Below are 15,127 nucleotides of genomic sequence, written 5' to 3'. Positions count from 1 at the left end.
GTGCTAAATTAACGTGCTAATTGAAATAGAATGGCGTCTGTTCATGACTGACTGCAGAGCATCAGGCCGTTTCTCTGTTCGCTGGACGATTGCCGATTGACCAGTCATGGCACGCCCGCATGTAACAGCAACACACTTTAGAGGGATTTTTCTACTCTATATGGTGTCTACACTCACTCCATCAAAATAATTACGCTAAGACAGGAAAATCAAATTTCATGTGTAAAGAATGCGTGTAAAGTCTGCGCATTGGTTTCGCATTGTTCCCACCAAAAACTGCTTATGGTAGTCTGATATTGTGCTTTACCATTTCGTTCTCATGCGAAATCGTGCCGATTTACAAGACAACTCAGCGCCTTGAACTTTCTCGACTAGCGCTCTCACAGAAACCTTATTCCCGTTCATCTGTAAACCACGATTTCTTTCATTCACCATCAGGCTTTATTCTGTACCTCGACCATCCTCAGAGTTAAGCGCATCGTATGTCATTCATCGGCATGTTCAGTCATACAAAACATGCACTGCCATCGAGTGACAGAGCTAGGAGCACACATATCCAATGAGCCTAATGCATCTGAATTGATAATCTAATATGCAGTGGCATTGAAATCTAATGTTCCTTTTCATTCTCTCGTGACTTCTTTACTATTCAATTTTATACATATCTTTTTCAATAACCAGAACAGTTTCTCAGCATATTTTCGTTTTTGGTATCTGTTTATAATAACCTGAGTAATACTTATTTATTTCAGGACAAGTTGTAGTTTCTTGCACATTCACGACTGCGTCGCTGCTGTTTGTTGCGCCGGAAGTCTATAATCCGCAACACTTGTCATATGCTCTAATGCCTTTTTTATTGTATTGAAAACGTAGGATATGTGCTGTAGCGTTATCATTCGCAGATTTTTGTGTTTACAGTCTCCGATATATTATTTACATTGCTATATTATAATTAGCCTGCTGATCCTACCATTTTATTGCTCCTAATTTTGCACTGTACTCTTACGTAGAAAGAATTTTGCACTGTACTCTACGGTGCAAATACTTTCTCTGTAATTTCATCTCCTGTTATGTAATCTCCACAAAAGGCGGCTTTTTGTTGTATGCCAAATATATACAATGCATAAATATGCATCACTTTCATCTAATTTCCCCTGTGTATTTACTGAATACTGGCGTTAAAGTTGTTGCTGTTCCATCATAGTGATGAGTTCTTCCATTCACGCCTTATTCAGTCGCTCTTTTTCGCTATTTCTCGTTTAACGATGTAGGAAACATTGTAATGGCTGTGTGCCCTTAGCGGACGGGCGTGAAGCCTTTTCGCTGTTTTTGTTCATGGGGCCACCAACAGCCTTGGATCTTGAATTGACAGACAGGCAGGCCCACAGGTAGGCAGGCAGGCAGGCGCACAGACAGACATACAGACAGACAGACAGACGGACGGACGGACGGACGGACGGACGGACGGGCAGACAGAACAAAGACAGACAGACAGGAATGGGAAGATCTTGTACTGATTGCAAAACGGGTGGGTACCCGGCTGCACTGGGGAGCGAACCCAACACCTCCCGGTTGAGAGGTAGATGTTCAGCCACATGGCCAGAGACAGACAACCACACACAGATCTATTGACTGACTGACTGAAAAGTTGATACGTACTCTGGTAGCCGTGCCCATGTATGGTACAGCAATGGCATAGAGCGTCATGATGATACCACTTGCCATAGCTGAAACCAGCGTCCATAGGTTAAAACACTTTGTTACTCGCCACTGCACGTTTGCTGTACGCCCTTTCTGCGCTTTCTGGTTACCTTCGAAGGCATGGTTTTAAGTTTAGCTCTTTCCAGAGCCGCTCGTCCGATCTTATCAGAATTTTTTCCCCACCTAAACGGTCTGCGTAGGTTTCAAGAAAGCTAATTAATCCGGTTCGCACGCAGAATGCAAGAGGTTGTTCTCCTGAAAGGCATGTACAACACTTTATGCAGACTGCCAACGATGGTTGGAAACTTAACATCACAACACCCAAACTGAAAAACGTGTACGCGAGGGATCAAGGGATTAGAATTTCAAAGAATACATATTAGGCTACAAATGCTGGAAAAATGATAGCGTTAATTGTGACCAAATCTGTCTGCACGTGAATGTGTTAAGGTTTGGTTTATGGTTTATTGGGGTTTAACGTCCCAAAGCAACTCAGCCTAGGGGACCCCGTAGTGGAGGACTCCGGAAATTTCGACCACCTGGGGTTCTTTAACGTGCACTGACATCGCACAGTAAACGGGCCTCTAGAATTTCGCCTCCATCGAAATTCGGCCGCCGCGGCCGGTATCGAACCCGCGTCTTTCGGGCCAGTAGCCGAGCGCCGTAAGCACTGAGCCACCGCGGCGGGGCTGTGTTAAGGTGTTCAAGACAGCTCTCTTTTATAAATACATATCACAGCCTTCGATTACCAAATGCACTCCTTTGTGTTTACCACCAGACTGTTTTTCTTATCGTTTTCATTCCTAAGATTACTGTAACGCGCCAACCCATCACCGCATAGTTCTTGCCATATATTAACTCATTGTGTTACAGGTGCTTTACAGCCAACTGCAGTATCTTTAGTCAGTCTTGCCGCACATCACAGAGCTGATGGCAGAAATGGTTGCATATGCAGGTGCGTTTTTATGTGTACCCCGAAAAACACTTCCACTGCGCCTTACACTAACGGAAATGCGTCGGGTTTCGGATGAAGTAATTAAGAGTCTGATGATTCGAGTCAAATGTAGTTTTTTTTATGCGAAGCAAATTCGTGAAGCCTCCTTCAGTGCTTCATTTTCCCCCTGCACCTCTGAGAAACTGTACTTCTTGCGTAATGGTTTCTTTCAGATACGTTTACATCACTCACGTATGAGCGTCCACTGAGTACATAAAGGCGTCGCAATGAGTGCCACGACATTACATTATGCAGTGAATTTACTATCCCGGTTATAGAGCATTATAAAGTTACTCTGAAGACATTTCCATCCAAATATTTTCTCAGTAAAAATTGGTCATTGGGCTCCTTGTGGCTATGATGGTGTTTTCCCCGTAAAGGACGTATTTATCGGCGGTAAAATAGGATTTAGAAATATTTCCACGTGTCTATTCAAATTAGGGAGGCCCTTACCGAAAAGAAACGGTTGCTACCGTTTCGAGTTGGACTGAGGTGATGCGTCGCTTTCGAGATCCATGTGAAAAATTGATGTTCACAAACATTTTACTTGCGAAGTAGGCTGGTGCCAGCGACACCTGTATTTGGTCCTTTTTTCTATTATCTCATAAAATATCCGTTAACGCTTGGAGTAGAGTGTTTATAATTAGGACACTGTACCGTATTAATGCACGACGAACTGTATTTTTTTCAATGTCCTATTATGAAGCCGTGATTTCTATTACATTCACTAGTACGGTATGAGTACTGTCCACCATAAGGCAAGTGTAACTGCTGTTCTAATACACTCGTGGAAAATAATGCAAAATTCATGCGCCTACCTTTACCTGCGCCCGCACATGCCGTCTAAAGTGACGAGAACAATGGAAAAAAAATGTTTGGATTACTGTAGGAGAGCGCGAAACTGTGCGCTTGTTAAGTGATGTCCTCTCTACTTCGCTCAGAAGCGGCAGCGCCAAGTCGGAAAAGAAATGAATCGCCCCTTCTTGGAGATTCCTCCTCACCTCAACGATGGCGACCCGTGCTCCTGTGGGAGAATGAGACAGCATCCGTACGGTGCAGGCTTATGTTATTGCGTACCTGCCTTAGCACGAAACAAATAACAGACGCAGTATGTCTCGAAATAAAGGGCGTTTAAGGCTGACGGCCTGCCTGCCCGTAGAGATGCTGGTTCGGCTATTTTGGTGAAAGCGCTACAACACTACTACCGAGATGAACGAAACTGTTGGCCAGCCACGTTTTTCGCGCTGTTCCCTTTAAAATGCATCGCCAACTCGCTTGTTCGGCTATAGTGCTGAGCAGCGCTCGTCCTGTCTTTCCTTTCCTTTGGTCCAATTCTTTCGCATTGTGGCACTGATAACGATGTCTCTCTGTCACAAAATTCCGTCACAGTTATCGTCTCCCTCCGGTCGCTGGACTGTCGCAGTGCTTGGCAAAACGTTGCTGGTGTCGGCTCCCTTTCTTTTTTTATGTTCTTTTACATTTTCTGAGAGGTAGAATACATATAAAAGGGTACACACGTGAACAACTTGTGTTTATTATATTTGCGTCTCTAGCTCTCTAGTTTACTATTCTCGCAAGATCTCTTTGTATTATAGCCTCTGTTGAGGGTTGATTTCCATGCATTCCATCGCTTTGGGAAAATACATTCCTGTGCCCTTATGAGTAGTATGGAATTACTCCATGTTTTCTCTTCAATGTATAAGACTTGCTTTTGTTTGTAAACCTTTTTGCCGGGACCCATTAGCTGGCTATCGACAGGCGAAAGTTGTGAACCAAACGGTCAGCCCCCTTTGTCACTTGGTAGCTGAATTCCTCCTCAGTTGTCAAGCTAACTCGAGGGCGTCTGCTGAGAGGTCGGGACAGCTACCACCCCCTCCCATAAATGCAAAAAGTACCTGGGGTATCACATCCCCTGTGAGTATGTGTCATTTCAACACCCTTTCGCACCCTGGAATTCGTGAAACACGAAAGCTGATCGCATACCGCTTAGTCCGGCCTCGCATGATCGCAGTCATTCGCGACTGGTACTGCTCATTTCTTTTTTAAGCGTGGTGCGTTGCTGTAACTAGCCCTCGAAGTAACTCTTTCCACTTTTCCCTTGGCTCCTTATTAATGGCTGCCTCGGTGGCTGAACGGTTAGGACGCACGGCTACTGAGCCTGAGTACCCTTTTTCGGAACTGGCTGCAGCAGCCGCGTTTCCACGGAGGCGGAATGCTAAAAACGCTCTCGGGCCGCGGGATGCCAGTGCACATTAACTATCTCAAAATGGTCGAAACTATTACGAAGCACTCCACTACGGCGCCTATTTGTCTCTTCTTTCACTCCCACCTATCCCCCTCTGAGCGCAGTTTAGGTGTCCACCGAGAAGTGGGACAGTTAATGAATATTTCATTTTCTTAAAACCACTTTTGAAATTTCATGGCCTGCAAAGACATCATTAAGGCATGAGCATGATATCAAAGCATCAGACATCAGGGCTGTAGCCTGTGGGCTTCTCTGATGTTCTAGTAGCCTTCTTGGCGAAGATAGGCTGTGAAACATAGCTGGTACTCTGTCATCACCTTGGTACACGCCACGTGTAAAGCGCCTACTGCGCGTTCATGTGTTTTTTCCGCTGAGATGAGTCACCATTGCTATAGCTCTCGTAATAAAGAAGTTCTTTGAAGGACATGCTGCGGCGACTTGCCTGCATCAACCTGGGCCATTATTCTCCAATAACTTAAATGCATTGCACAGGGATCTCTTTTCTGTTTTCTATGCCACGGTTCCATGTGTCATTTCCGCCAACGAAGAAGCGCCAGAAACACTATTAACGTGTCTTTATGAGAAGCTCGCAGTTGAAATATAGCAAGTTGTTACTTATTTACCTAGAATTCGCACCACGTGGCTGGCTGTCCGTTCGCTCATCTTCACGTACGGTGTGACGATGTCGATGTAAAAGGTGGCGGCGTTTGAGTTGACGATCGAAGATACTGTGCTGCACGATTGAAGAGAAAACGTTCAGCGTGCAGTCTCATCAACGCGGCTGAAAGTAACTTATTTACACACGAGCTGAGGAAATGTTGGCAGTCTTCATCCGAAAAGGTTAGCTGTATAGCTTGTCGCTACCACGTACAGTCAGGCCATAATAAAACGCGAACAGAGCCTGTGAACGAAACTAAACATTCTACCAGCGTTCTTTCCGACCCAGACTACAACTAGCCTGATTCATGTTTCAGGGTAAAAGGTGCACCGAATTGCCATCTGCAACGATTGAAACGCGCAAAAAATAACTGGGGGGGGGGGGGGGGGGGGGGCAGCGCAAAAATAGCAAAGTATTAGCTCCCGGAGAGGAAATACAAGCGAGCTCTATTAACACTTCTGAGGAAGAGTCTTCGCGCCTTCAAACTTGAATAGCATGAGCCACCATTGAGCTAACCGTGGCTTAGAGCTTCTTATTTCACCGTTCGTGGTCCAACTGTGTTCACGTTTAACTTCTTGCTGATACTACATATTCTTAAACCAGTTTAACAGGAATATCTCGCTATCAAAGTAGCAAAGTACGGCAATGCACGTTCGCTCCACATTTCGGCTTGTTCACATTAGAAAACATCATCTCGGAAAACTGTTATGAATACAAGTGACGGGAAAAGAGGCGCTCGTTATGGCATACGTGATGGAAGTCAACAGCCACTGAAACCAAGGGGGATATCTTTTTTTTTGTAGTTTGGTTCGCCATTTAAGTGCAGCCTTTTCTTTAAGGTCGAAGCAGCAAGGATTACATAACCTAATGATACCGTGCACTGGTAGGTTGGGAAGCTATGCCTGCAGTGAAGATGTGACCGCTACCTTTACCTCCTTTCCTCTGCTCCTTTTATCAAACCTCATTCCTTGACGCATATCTGAAACATCCGATTGATACGACACCGTGACTCCTACATTTTTACTCCTGTACCATATTTCGCCTGCACTCACCTGCGTTCCTTGACTTCAACCGTTCATCAGACTGTTATTAAAATCTACGAAACTAGTCAGAACTCATTACGTGAAATCGTCTTTATATTCACGACTAAGCGTACTTACGGGCGGCTCCAGGAGCATTGCGAAAATTCAAGTTTACCGGCGAGAGAAGACAGCAGCCGTGGCCAACGTTTTTAGATCTAAAAACGTTGGCCGTGGCATCAAAGGTAGCCATAAGAAGTCATTTACTTCTGCCTATGACTAACCGGTGCTGTGCCTGCCTGCATTACGAATGCACCTGCTGGTCACGGCAGCCAGTGTTCGCCATTGCTACCATGGTCATCCACAGGACGTCCACTTGGGGTAAAGGCCATTTCCACCATTCTCGAATCGGCTACCTCTTGCAACAGCTGTGGCCACCATAGTCCACCCTCCTGAGCCTCTGCCACCCTCTTTGGTATTTTCCTTCTCATGAAATCTACTTCGTTACTCTTAGTGACCGTCGGTTACCTGTTCTATTAATTGGTAGCCCAAGTTAAGGTGACATCGAGATCACATCGAGAAGAGTGAACGCGGTAAGGCACAGCGAAGAAACCCACGGTCTGCTATGGTAGCGAAGTGTACTTCAAGAACAACGCAGTGCAGCAGGCGGCGGCACATTATCAGTGTAGAAGCTGAGACTAGATTATTAGTGGGAATAGCTGCGCCGTAACTGGCGCAGGACAGGATTAACCAGTGATTCACGGTATCACTCGTGCAGTGGATATAACCGAACTGAGGATGACGAACGACATTGAGCTATAGAGGGTGAACATCATTAAGTTCCAGATTTTTATTCTAAAAATTTTGAGAGACATGTCGATGCGGTCTGTACAAGTGGATTGTACAGCAGGTGGATGTTATATATGTGCTAGAGCTCAATATTTTAACGATTAATTAACGCAAATAAACCGCTCAACTATTTTTCTTTCATTTTAGGGGCAAAACCATACTGTGAGATTAAAGGCCATCCATCAGAATCGGAGGTGAGCTCAGTTTAGAAGTTTCCTTAATCGCAATGAGGTGAAGGCCGAATAGATTTGTATACAGTTTTTGCGGTAAAAAATTTTGATTTTATTGTATTTGTTGTCGTTTCCACATACGAAAGCATAAAGTGAGGCTGCAGAAGGAGGAGGCGCAAAATGAAAAAAAAAAACGCAAAAGCCTCCACTAGATAGCATATTTTCAAGCACAAGGAAACGCAGAATAAAAGCATGTTAGCTACTATCTTGACGTAAAACTTGCTCAATGGAATAAATGGAATGCAGTGTTGCAAACATTATCGCCGTGACGCGCTCTGTCAGACACTGCATGCTCAGGAAAGAAATATCGTGTACTAAGATAGCGTATAGTATTCTGTCTCACCTCGTAGAAGCACTAAGAAGCCCAGCCAGGAACAAACCCCTCAACACTGCAACGTCGGACAACCTTTCTTTCATGAAGTACGGAACAACCTGTAAGGAAGACGCAAAGGTGCTGAATGCACTCGCCATATTCCTTAGATGGCGCAATTTTTGTTTTGAATAAAAATCAGCGTAAAGTTTGTGTATTTTGGCCCCCCCTTTTTTTTTGGCCTTAACAAATGCGTGCTTGATGTCACTGACAAATGTTTCTGCAGTTTACGCGAAACATTTGCACCAGTTTACAAAACTGCTCCTCCCGGCTGAACTGATAGGCTCTTTAAGTGCTACTGCGGCAGCCAAGCGCCAAGCGCTGCATGTATTTTTGTGTTGGTACTTTTTGCTTTTTATTTTCCAAGGTGTGTTATTTTCTTTTGTGCTATAATGTATAGCCCAGAATTTATTGCCGCTTGTCTGTTGCAATGCCAGCGTGAAAAAAGGGGGCAGGACCTCTGTCAAGCTTGCGAGCTTTTAGTCCTGTCTCCTTCTCTAATATAGAGAAAATAAAAGGCTGATTGATTGATTGATTGATTGATTGATTGATTGATTGATTGATTGATTGATTGATTGATTGATTGATTGATTGATTGATTGATTGATTGATTGATTGATTGATTGATTGATTGATTGATTGATTGATTGAAACGGCGAGTAATGAGCGTGGTCAGTGCAAACACCTGAAGAACAAACACCGATTATTTAGCGCAACCACCCTATAAAAGTGCAAAGCTCTCTCTACCACAAGCAGTTTAAAAAATCTCACTCCTCTGCTACGTTTATAGGGTACATATTGGACTAGTTGGTTTTTAACCCTTTGTATCCTCAAGGCCACATGTGTAGTTACTGGGATACAAATGGTTATCAATGTTATCAAACAGAAATCGAACAAGACAGATGTTTCACCAGTGTCTTGTCCGGACTAACAAAACAATTAGCCTTACTAGTCTATTTAGTCATTTACATTACGAAAGCCCAAACACAAGACAAAAAAAACATACGTGGTGCCGTGTACGTGTTTGCTTCTTGGTCCTGTTCTATTTCAATAACTATATACCAACATACATACGACGGAAGCGAGCTAAAAGCATAGGGTAATGTTCTTTTTTTTCGACTGTGGTGTAATTGTTTATGGCTAAAAGATAATTTATTATAATGTAGGAAAAAGAACCGCGTGTCGCCGGTGGGATTCGAATCCACGACCTCCGAATTTCGCCTACGGTGTACTACCGACTGAGCTGTACGGAACCGGCTGTAGCTCTTCTACTTTCGGAGGTACTTATGTTGCCTATAACCTAACTTTGGTAGTGTGCGCCAGTGCCAGCCTCGTCCACCGTGGCGGACGTAGTACATGTATTGCCGCAGTGTTACATGGAAAGAGAACAGACGGTGAGGGTAGAACCTCTGGGAGAACTTTCTTGTGTTGTGGTTCTGTGAATATTGCATCAGTGAATGATACGATACGTGCACAAAACATTTTACTTCCTTCTCGCCGATAGCACGTCAAGTAGCATTTCAAGTAGGTCAAGTGCCGGCGGTCTTACACCTGTGTGGTTGCTTCACGAAATCTGTGAACTTCAGGAGAATCGAAAACTGAGCGTGTTAGAGTCCAATCATGTTTTCCTTGCGAAAAATCCAATACGAGCGAAATTCAAGGTATCGTTTTTTAAGTGTATCTTCACTCAAAGTAAATTACCAATTCAATACAGGAAAGCTCTGACCAAGCACAAAAGCGTGGGCGGAAAGTCCGATAGCTTACACAAGCGGACCGGGAGCTAAATGATGAACTTATTACGAGTGAGAAAGGAAGCTGTGCTGGCCATCGGTCAGTCAGATGGGGCGTGGCTGAAATAATATAGAGCGTACTTTAAAATCTCGGTCTTATCCACGCTTTCGTGGGCGCCTTGATCTGTACATGTGTCTCGCGTTAAAGACACTGACCGAGTCTTTCTCGCTCTCTTCTGTTACTGTGTGTTTGCTCTACAAAAACATCACCGGATCAAATTTTCCCCAACTAGCACATTTAACTTGAGGCCTCTTCCCGAGCCCGCCGCTTCGTATTGTCTCTGCATCGCTTGTTACATATAACCCAATTTATAATCAATCGCTCTGCACGTTACTGCACTTTTACTCTTGTACAACAAGAGTCATGCCAGTCGAGCAGCATTACATTCGTGTTACACACCTCTTGGAGCCAGCATAGGATGTGCAGTCACTACTATTACGGCACATATAGTGCATGCATTACATTCGTGTTACACACCTCTTGGAGACAGCATGTGCAGTCACTGCTACTACGGCACATATAGTGCTTTCGTATTTAAAAAAATTAAACAGTCGGCTAAAGTTACCTGATCATAGCTGCTGATGGCACCGGAGAGGACCAGGTCGCAATCTCTGTACCAGTATAAGATGGCTAGCCCTCCGCATGCTCCCAGTCCGAAGAAGAACACGACGAACGCAGCCCCAGTGATCGCTATCCTGGAATTGCGGAGATAGAAACAAATATTATTCGATGATTCTTTAGAATCCTTTCGCCGACAAGCAAAACAGCATAGTACAAACCTTCTCGCTTCTCGCAGATTCCTCGCAGCGATGAACCTCTGGACAGCCATCTGGTCGAATCCGACGCGCACAATGGTGTAAGACAGCCCTCCAACCAGACCACTCCAGACGTTCTCGTCGCTGGTGAGGTCGAAATCAGTTCTGCGTGTCGGAATTAAAGATTCGTTCGAAAGTCCGCTCAAGAAAGAGGCATCATGCCTCTTCTGACATTCTATTGCAGGCGTTTGAAATGTGACGGAGAGATGCAAAATTGTTCGCTGTGTGTTATGGTTCACATCTAACGCAGTTGTTGAGATTTCTCAGACCACATCGCTTGTTGTCACAGTAGTCACGGGCGGTACCGAGGGGATAAAGATGGGTCCCGCCCTTTTAAGAGAGAAAAGTAAGTTAGACTGATTAAAATTATTTTACATGGATGACTCCGAGAAGTGGATTCATAGTGTGACAGCACGAAAGACGGAGACAAAGAGAGAGAGGCAAGACAAACACGGCCATGTTTGTCTTTCCTCTCTCTTTCTGTCTCCGTCTTTTCCGCTGTAGCGGTTTGAATTCGAAACAACTCGCCCATTTTTTTGTCCACCAGACGAAGTGGAAGAAATTGCTCAAGACAAAAGTTAAACGAGTATCACAGTAATGCTGGCGTAACGAGAATAGTTCGATAGATGAGAGGTTTCAAAAAGTTTTGAAAACTGTTCCTGCTTGAAATGCGCCCATTATTCATCTCTATTCAGCGAATCTCGTTGAATATGCCACGTATTTGCATAAGCTCTTCCTCGAATCAGCTTTTTAAACAGATAGGCTGTGTGCCTGGAAATAACTACGCTCTCACGGTCCAGCAAGCTTTCGATTGCAGCGTGGCATCTTACTGTTACTATAGCGTCTATGTGCGGCTGGCACCAGGAACTTCCTTCAGTGACACAGCACGGCTCTTCTATCTCTTTATCTTGGAAAGCTCTATACAGCAGCGCTTCTAACATATATTTTAAAAGAAAGCTTTCTGCCAAGAAATCTTACCGCAGGATATATTGTGTGATGTTGAAATCACTCAGAGGCCTCAGAGGTGGGTCAGCACTGCTTGAGTCGTAGATGACTTTTCCGATTATTATTGCCGGCGACGACAGCATCACAAGGGCTTGGACGCAGTCCGCCCACACGACACTGCGGAGTCCGCCCTTCGGTACAAAAATAACCTTTGTTAGCATGCGGGCAAAACCTCGGTAAGCTAGAACATTCTCAACGAGAGCGTTGCACAAAGACTAAATGCACAGGGGAGTAGAGGGAAGGACGTGCAGTCTGGCACACAACATCAGTCTTTTTCCTTAATTAACGGCTTACACTTGTAAGCCTAAACGCCATGCACGAGGGCAATCAAGACGCAATCCGCATCCACTAGGCGCCTACTACGCATGCGGATTCACAGCTGTGTGCCTGACAGCTTCCGCCATCTGTCGCCAGCATGTGTCACCATAATCAAATGGGCAGGTGGACTAAACCTGGTGTCTTTGTTTTGGTCCAGTGGAGCTCGAGAGAGGTCAGAGTAGGGGACGCGTCCATGCGCAGAGTGACCGTGGTCCTCAGAGTGGTCCTCACTACATGTGCATTGGACTGATTTTGGATTGGACTGTAGAAAATTTATTGTTCTAAAAGATCAATGGGGTGGAAATAATGTCCACCTAACGAAGGGTGATCTTTCCCATCCAGTCCGCTAGCTTGGCTTGCGTGATCTTGATTCACATCTGAAGTTAGCTAGTTTGGTTTCCGCAGTGCGTCGCTGCTTTCTGTCATTTTTCAAATGCATTCGTTTGCCAGAATACGTAGAAATTACGTTGCGTACTGTCACTTTTATGACTGATCCCAGAAGTAAGAGAACGGCACTCCACGAATTTCATTCCCACAGTGCGTTCAGCGCTTCTTCCGAGACATCAATCGACACCAGCATGAATCACCCTTTCCTCCTCATTGATTCTTACACTACATAGGCAACCTTTTCTCCCCGACGTTCGTGTTAAACCAGTGTCCGCGGTCTTCCTTTCAGGGGGTCAAACGCAAAAGGCACCAGTGTGCGGTGGTATGTGACTGTACGGTAATGAACCAGCAGGTGATTAAAATTTACCAGTACGTCGCTACGGCACTTCCCTTCTTGTCCTTCTTTCACTACCTTCTCTCTTTCTCGAATCATGGCGCGGTTGAGGTATCCAGCGTGCTATGACGCAGTTAGTGTTTTTCATATCTTTTTTCCTTTCATTGGAAGTGGCATGGTGCGGAGAGCTTAAGAACTACCCCGGGGGGGCGCTGCAAGCAGCCGTCTCGAACAGACGCACGTTCGCATCGCTCCGACTTTTTGAAGCTTTTTGGCCCGGACGTTTTTGGGCTAGGCTCCCAAAAATGAATGGGCCACCCCCATCGTGTTCCTCTCCACCTGTGGACGACGGTTTCAACGCTTCCGCGTCAACGACTACCCCAGGAAACCATCCGGATGCATCGGATACGCCTACCGCCGAAGCCGCCAACATGGCTACGCAGCAGCCTCGGCAAGACGCCGCGGTAACATCGTTTTGCAGCGGCACAGATAACGCGGCCCAACCTGACGCCGTGCTCGGCGCCGACGAAAGCATGGCAGATGACGAAGCCATTCAAGTGGTTGCGACGATACCTGTCTCCAACCCATTCTCTGTTCTTTCCACGGAAAACAAGCCGGGAAGCGCCCCTTCCGAGGTAGGATCTTGCACTTTTCCGTTTTCGAAATTTGCCAAGCAACCTAGGATGGGGTCAGGCACCTCGCGGATGGCTCAAGAAAGCACTCGCTTTGAGAACAAACGACACGGCGTAAAACATGCCCACTCGCAGATAGCTATAAATGCTCGCTTCACGGATGCGCAGTATCGATCGCTAGGCTGTGCCTCAGCGTCCATAGTCACCCCTGTGGGCAGAATCGATCAATTGGCTGATAATGATCATACTGAAGAAGATGATTGGCAGCCTGTTAGGCGAAAGAACAAGGCCGCAGCCGCCGATCCAATCAGTGTTAAATACACTGTGATAATTAAGCTAACCTCACCTGGACAACTAGGGACACTCCCCGCACACTGGCTGCACGAAGCTGTTGCTAATGAGCTTCGGAAAATTCATTTTCACTCTGGCTTTCAAGTACGGCCTCTTGAACGAAGCAATCAGTTTGCTGTCGACATATCGCATATGCATGCCAGAGACCATCTGATTGGACTGCAGTCTCTCCTAATTTCTGGAAAGGAGACACCTATCCAAGCTTATGAAACCATACGCCCCGGCCAGATCCGCGGGGTCATTTATCGTGCCAACGGGTTAACAAGCGAACAGCTCATGGCAAACCTCACGTGCTACTCGTGCAGGATAATAAACGCCAGGCCTATGGGCAAGAACGGAGAAGCTCTAATCACGTTTGAGGGCTCGAGACTTCCCCGAAAAATTCATCTGTACAGCATACTGCTTCCGGTGACACCTTATCACCCGAAGTCTATCATATGTGAGACCTGTCACAAAATCGGACACAGGGCAATTTCGTGTCCACTGGTCGACCAACGTCGATGCTCGTACTGCGGTCGCCTTGCACATGGAAACCTCGAGGTTTGTCCGACGGAACCACTATGCCGCAATTGCAGAGGTCCCCACGTAGCCACGGACCCAAAGTGCCCTGCTCGGCGGCAGGCCACAAAAACCTTGAGGAATGGCATGTTCCGTCGTATCCGAGTATCGCGACGGAAAGAACGCAAACAACAAGCCGAGATTCTACGTGGTAACCAAACGGTGTCGACGACGGCGCCCAAGAGCCCTGTCAGTACACAGCAATCAGCCTCGGAGTCAATTGTGCTTGTTAATCAGGACTTCCCTCCACTACAAAGTCAGCCGAAGCAGAAGACACGAGACAGCGAACATAAAAGTAAACGGCAAGGCGCGCACAAGCCCTCCACACAATCTGAGAGCAATAGTCAAAGGAATGCCACCTCATCTCTAACCGCAGTTTTTGAGCATACCGCGATGGCACCAAAGCAAGCGCGCATTCATCGGGCTTACGCTGAAACACTCCGTGATACGCAACGCGACGCGCAAACGAATCTTGCAAAAGATAGCTCGCGTACGCTACACTTAGATGAAAACCAGCTCACGCGCATTATCGAACTGGTCACTGCCGAGGTGATCAAGCGTATGCTCCCACTCTTGGGAATGTCACAGGTTTCTCCGAATCAAGAGCCCGAAATTGGGCACACATCATCTTCACTTCCGCGTACCTTTCAGTTTAATAATGGCAGGAATTAGCGCGAAACCACATGACATTTTTGCTTCGGACTCTCCTATATGGTTCTTGCAATGGAACTGCCGGGGAATCCGTCGCAAACAAGCGGAACTTCAGAGGAGACTGTCCATCACGCCAACGCCTCCTCTAGCTGTCCTGCTTCAGGAGACTGGCATTAATAAGCCCAATCTAATAGGGTACAAACCTTACTGCACCCCTTC

General features: G+C 46.0%; 1 protein-coding gene across 2 annotated transcripts in view; it reads right to left on the bottom strand.

The window, feature by feature from the left end:
- LOC149347126 (sodium-coupled monocarboxylate transporter 1-like) overlaps positions 1 to 15,127 on the bottom strand; it is a 60,616-nt gene that overhangs the window by 13,898 nt on the left and 31,591 nt on the right. For both annotated transcript variants that reach the window (XM_089586892.1, XM_089586891.1), the window contains exons 6-11: positions 11,651 to 11,808; positions 10,637 to 10,777; positions 10,423 to 10,552; positions 8,040 to 8,128; positions 5,564 to 5,673; positions 1,660 to 1,727 (exon numbers count right to left, since the gene is read on the bottom strand). In XM_089586892.1, coding sequence (XP_089443018.1) covers positions 1,660 to 1,727; positions 5,564 to 5,673; positions 8,040 to 8,128; positions 10,423 to 10,552; positions 10,637 to 10,777; positions 11,651 to 11,808 — 696 coding nt within the window. The remainder of the gene's footprint in view (positions 1 to 1,659; positions 1,728 to 5,563; positions 5,674 to 8,039; positions 8,129 to 10,422; positions 10,553 to 10,636; positions 10,778 to 11,650; positions 11,809 to 15,127) is intronic.

The sequence above is a fragment of the Amblyomma mixtum genome, chromosome 4 (genome assembly GCF_055824585.1).
Source record: "Amblyomma mixtum isolate Tamu chromosome 4, ASM5582458v1, whole genome shotgun sequence".
NCBI lineage: Eukaryota > Metazoa > Arthropoda > Arachnida > Ixodida > Ixodidae > Amblyomma > Amblyomma mixtum.
The sequence above is the reverse complement of the archived record's forward strand: the minus strand, read 5'-3'. Positions and strand labels throughout refer to the sequence as shown.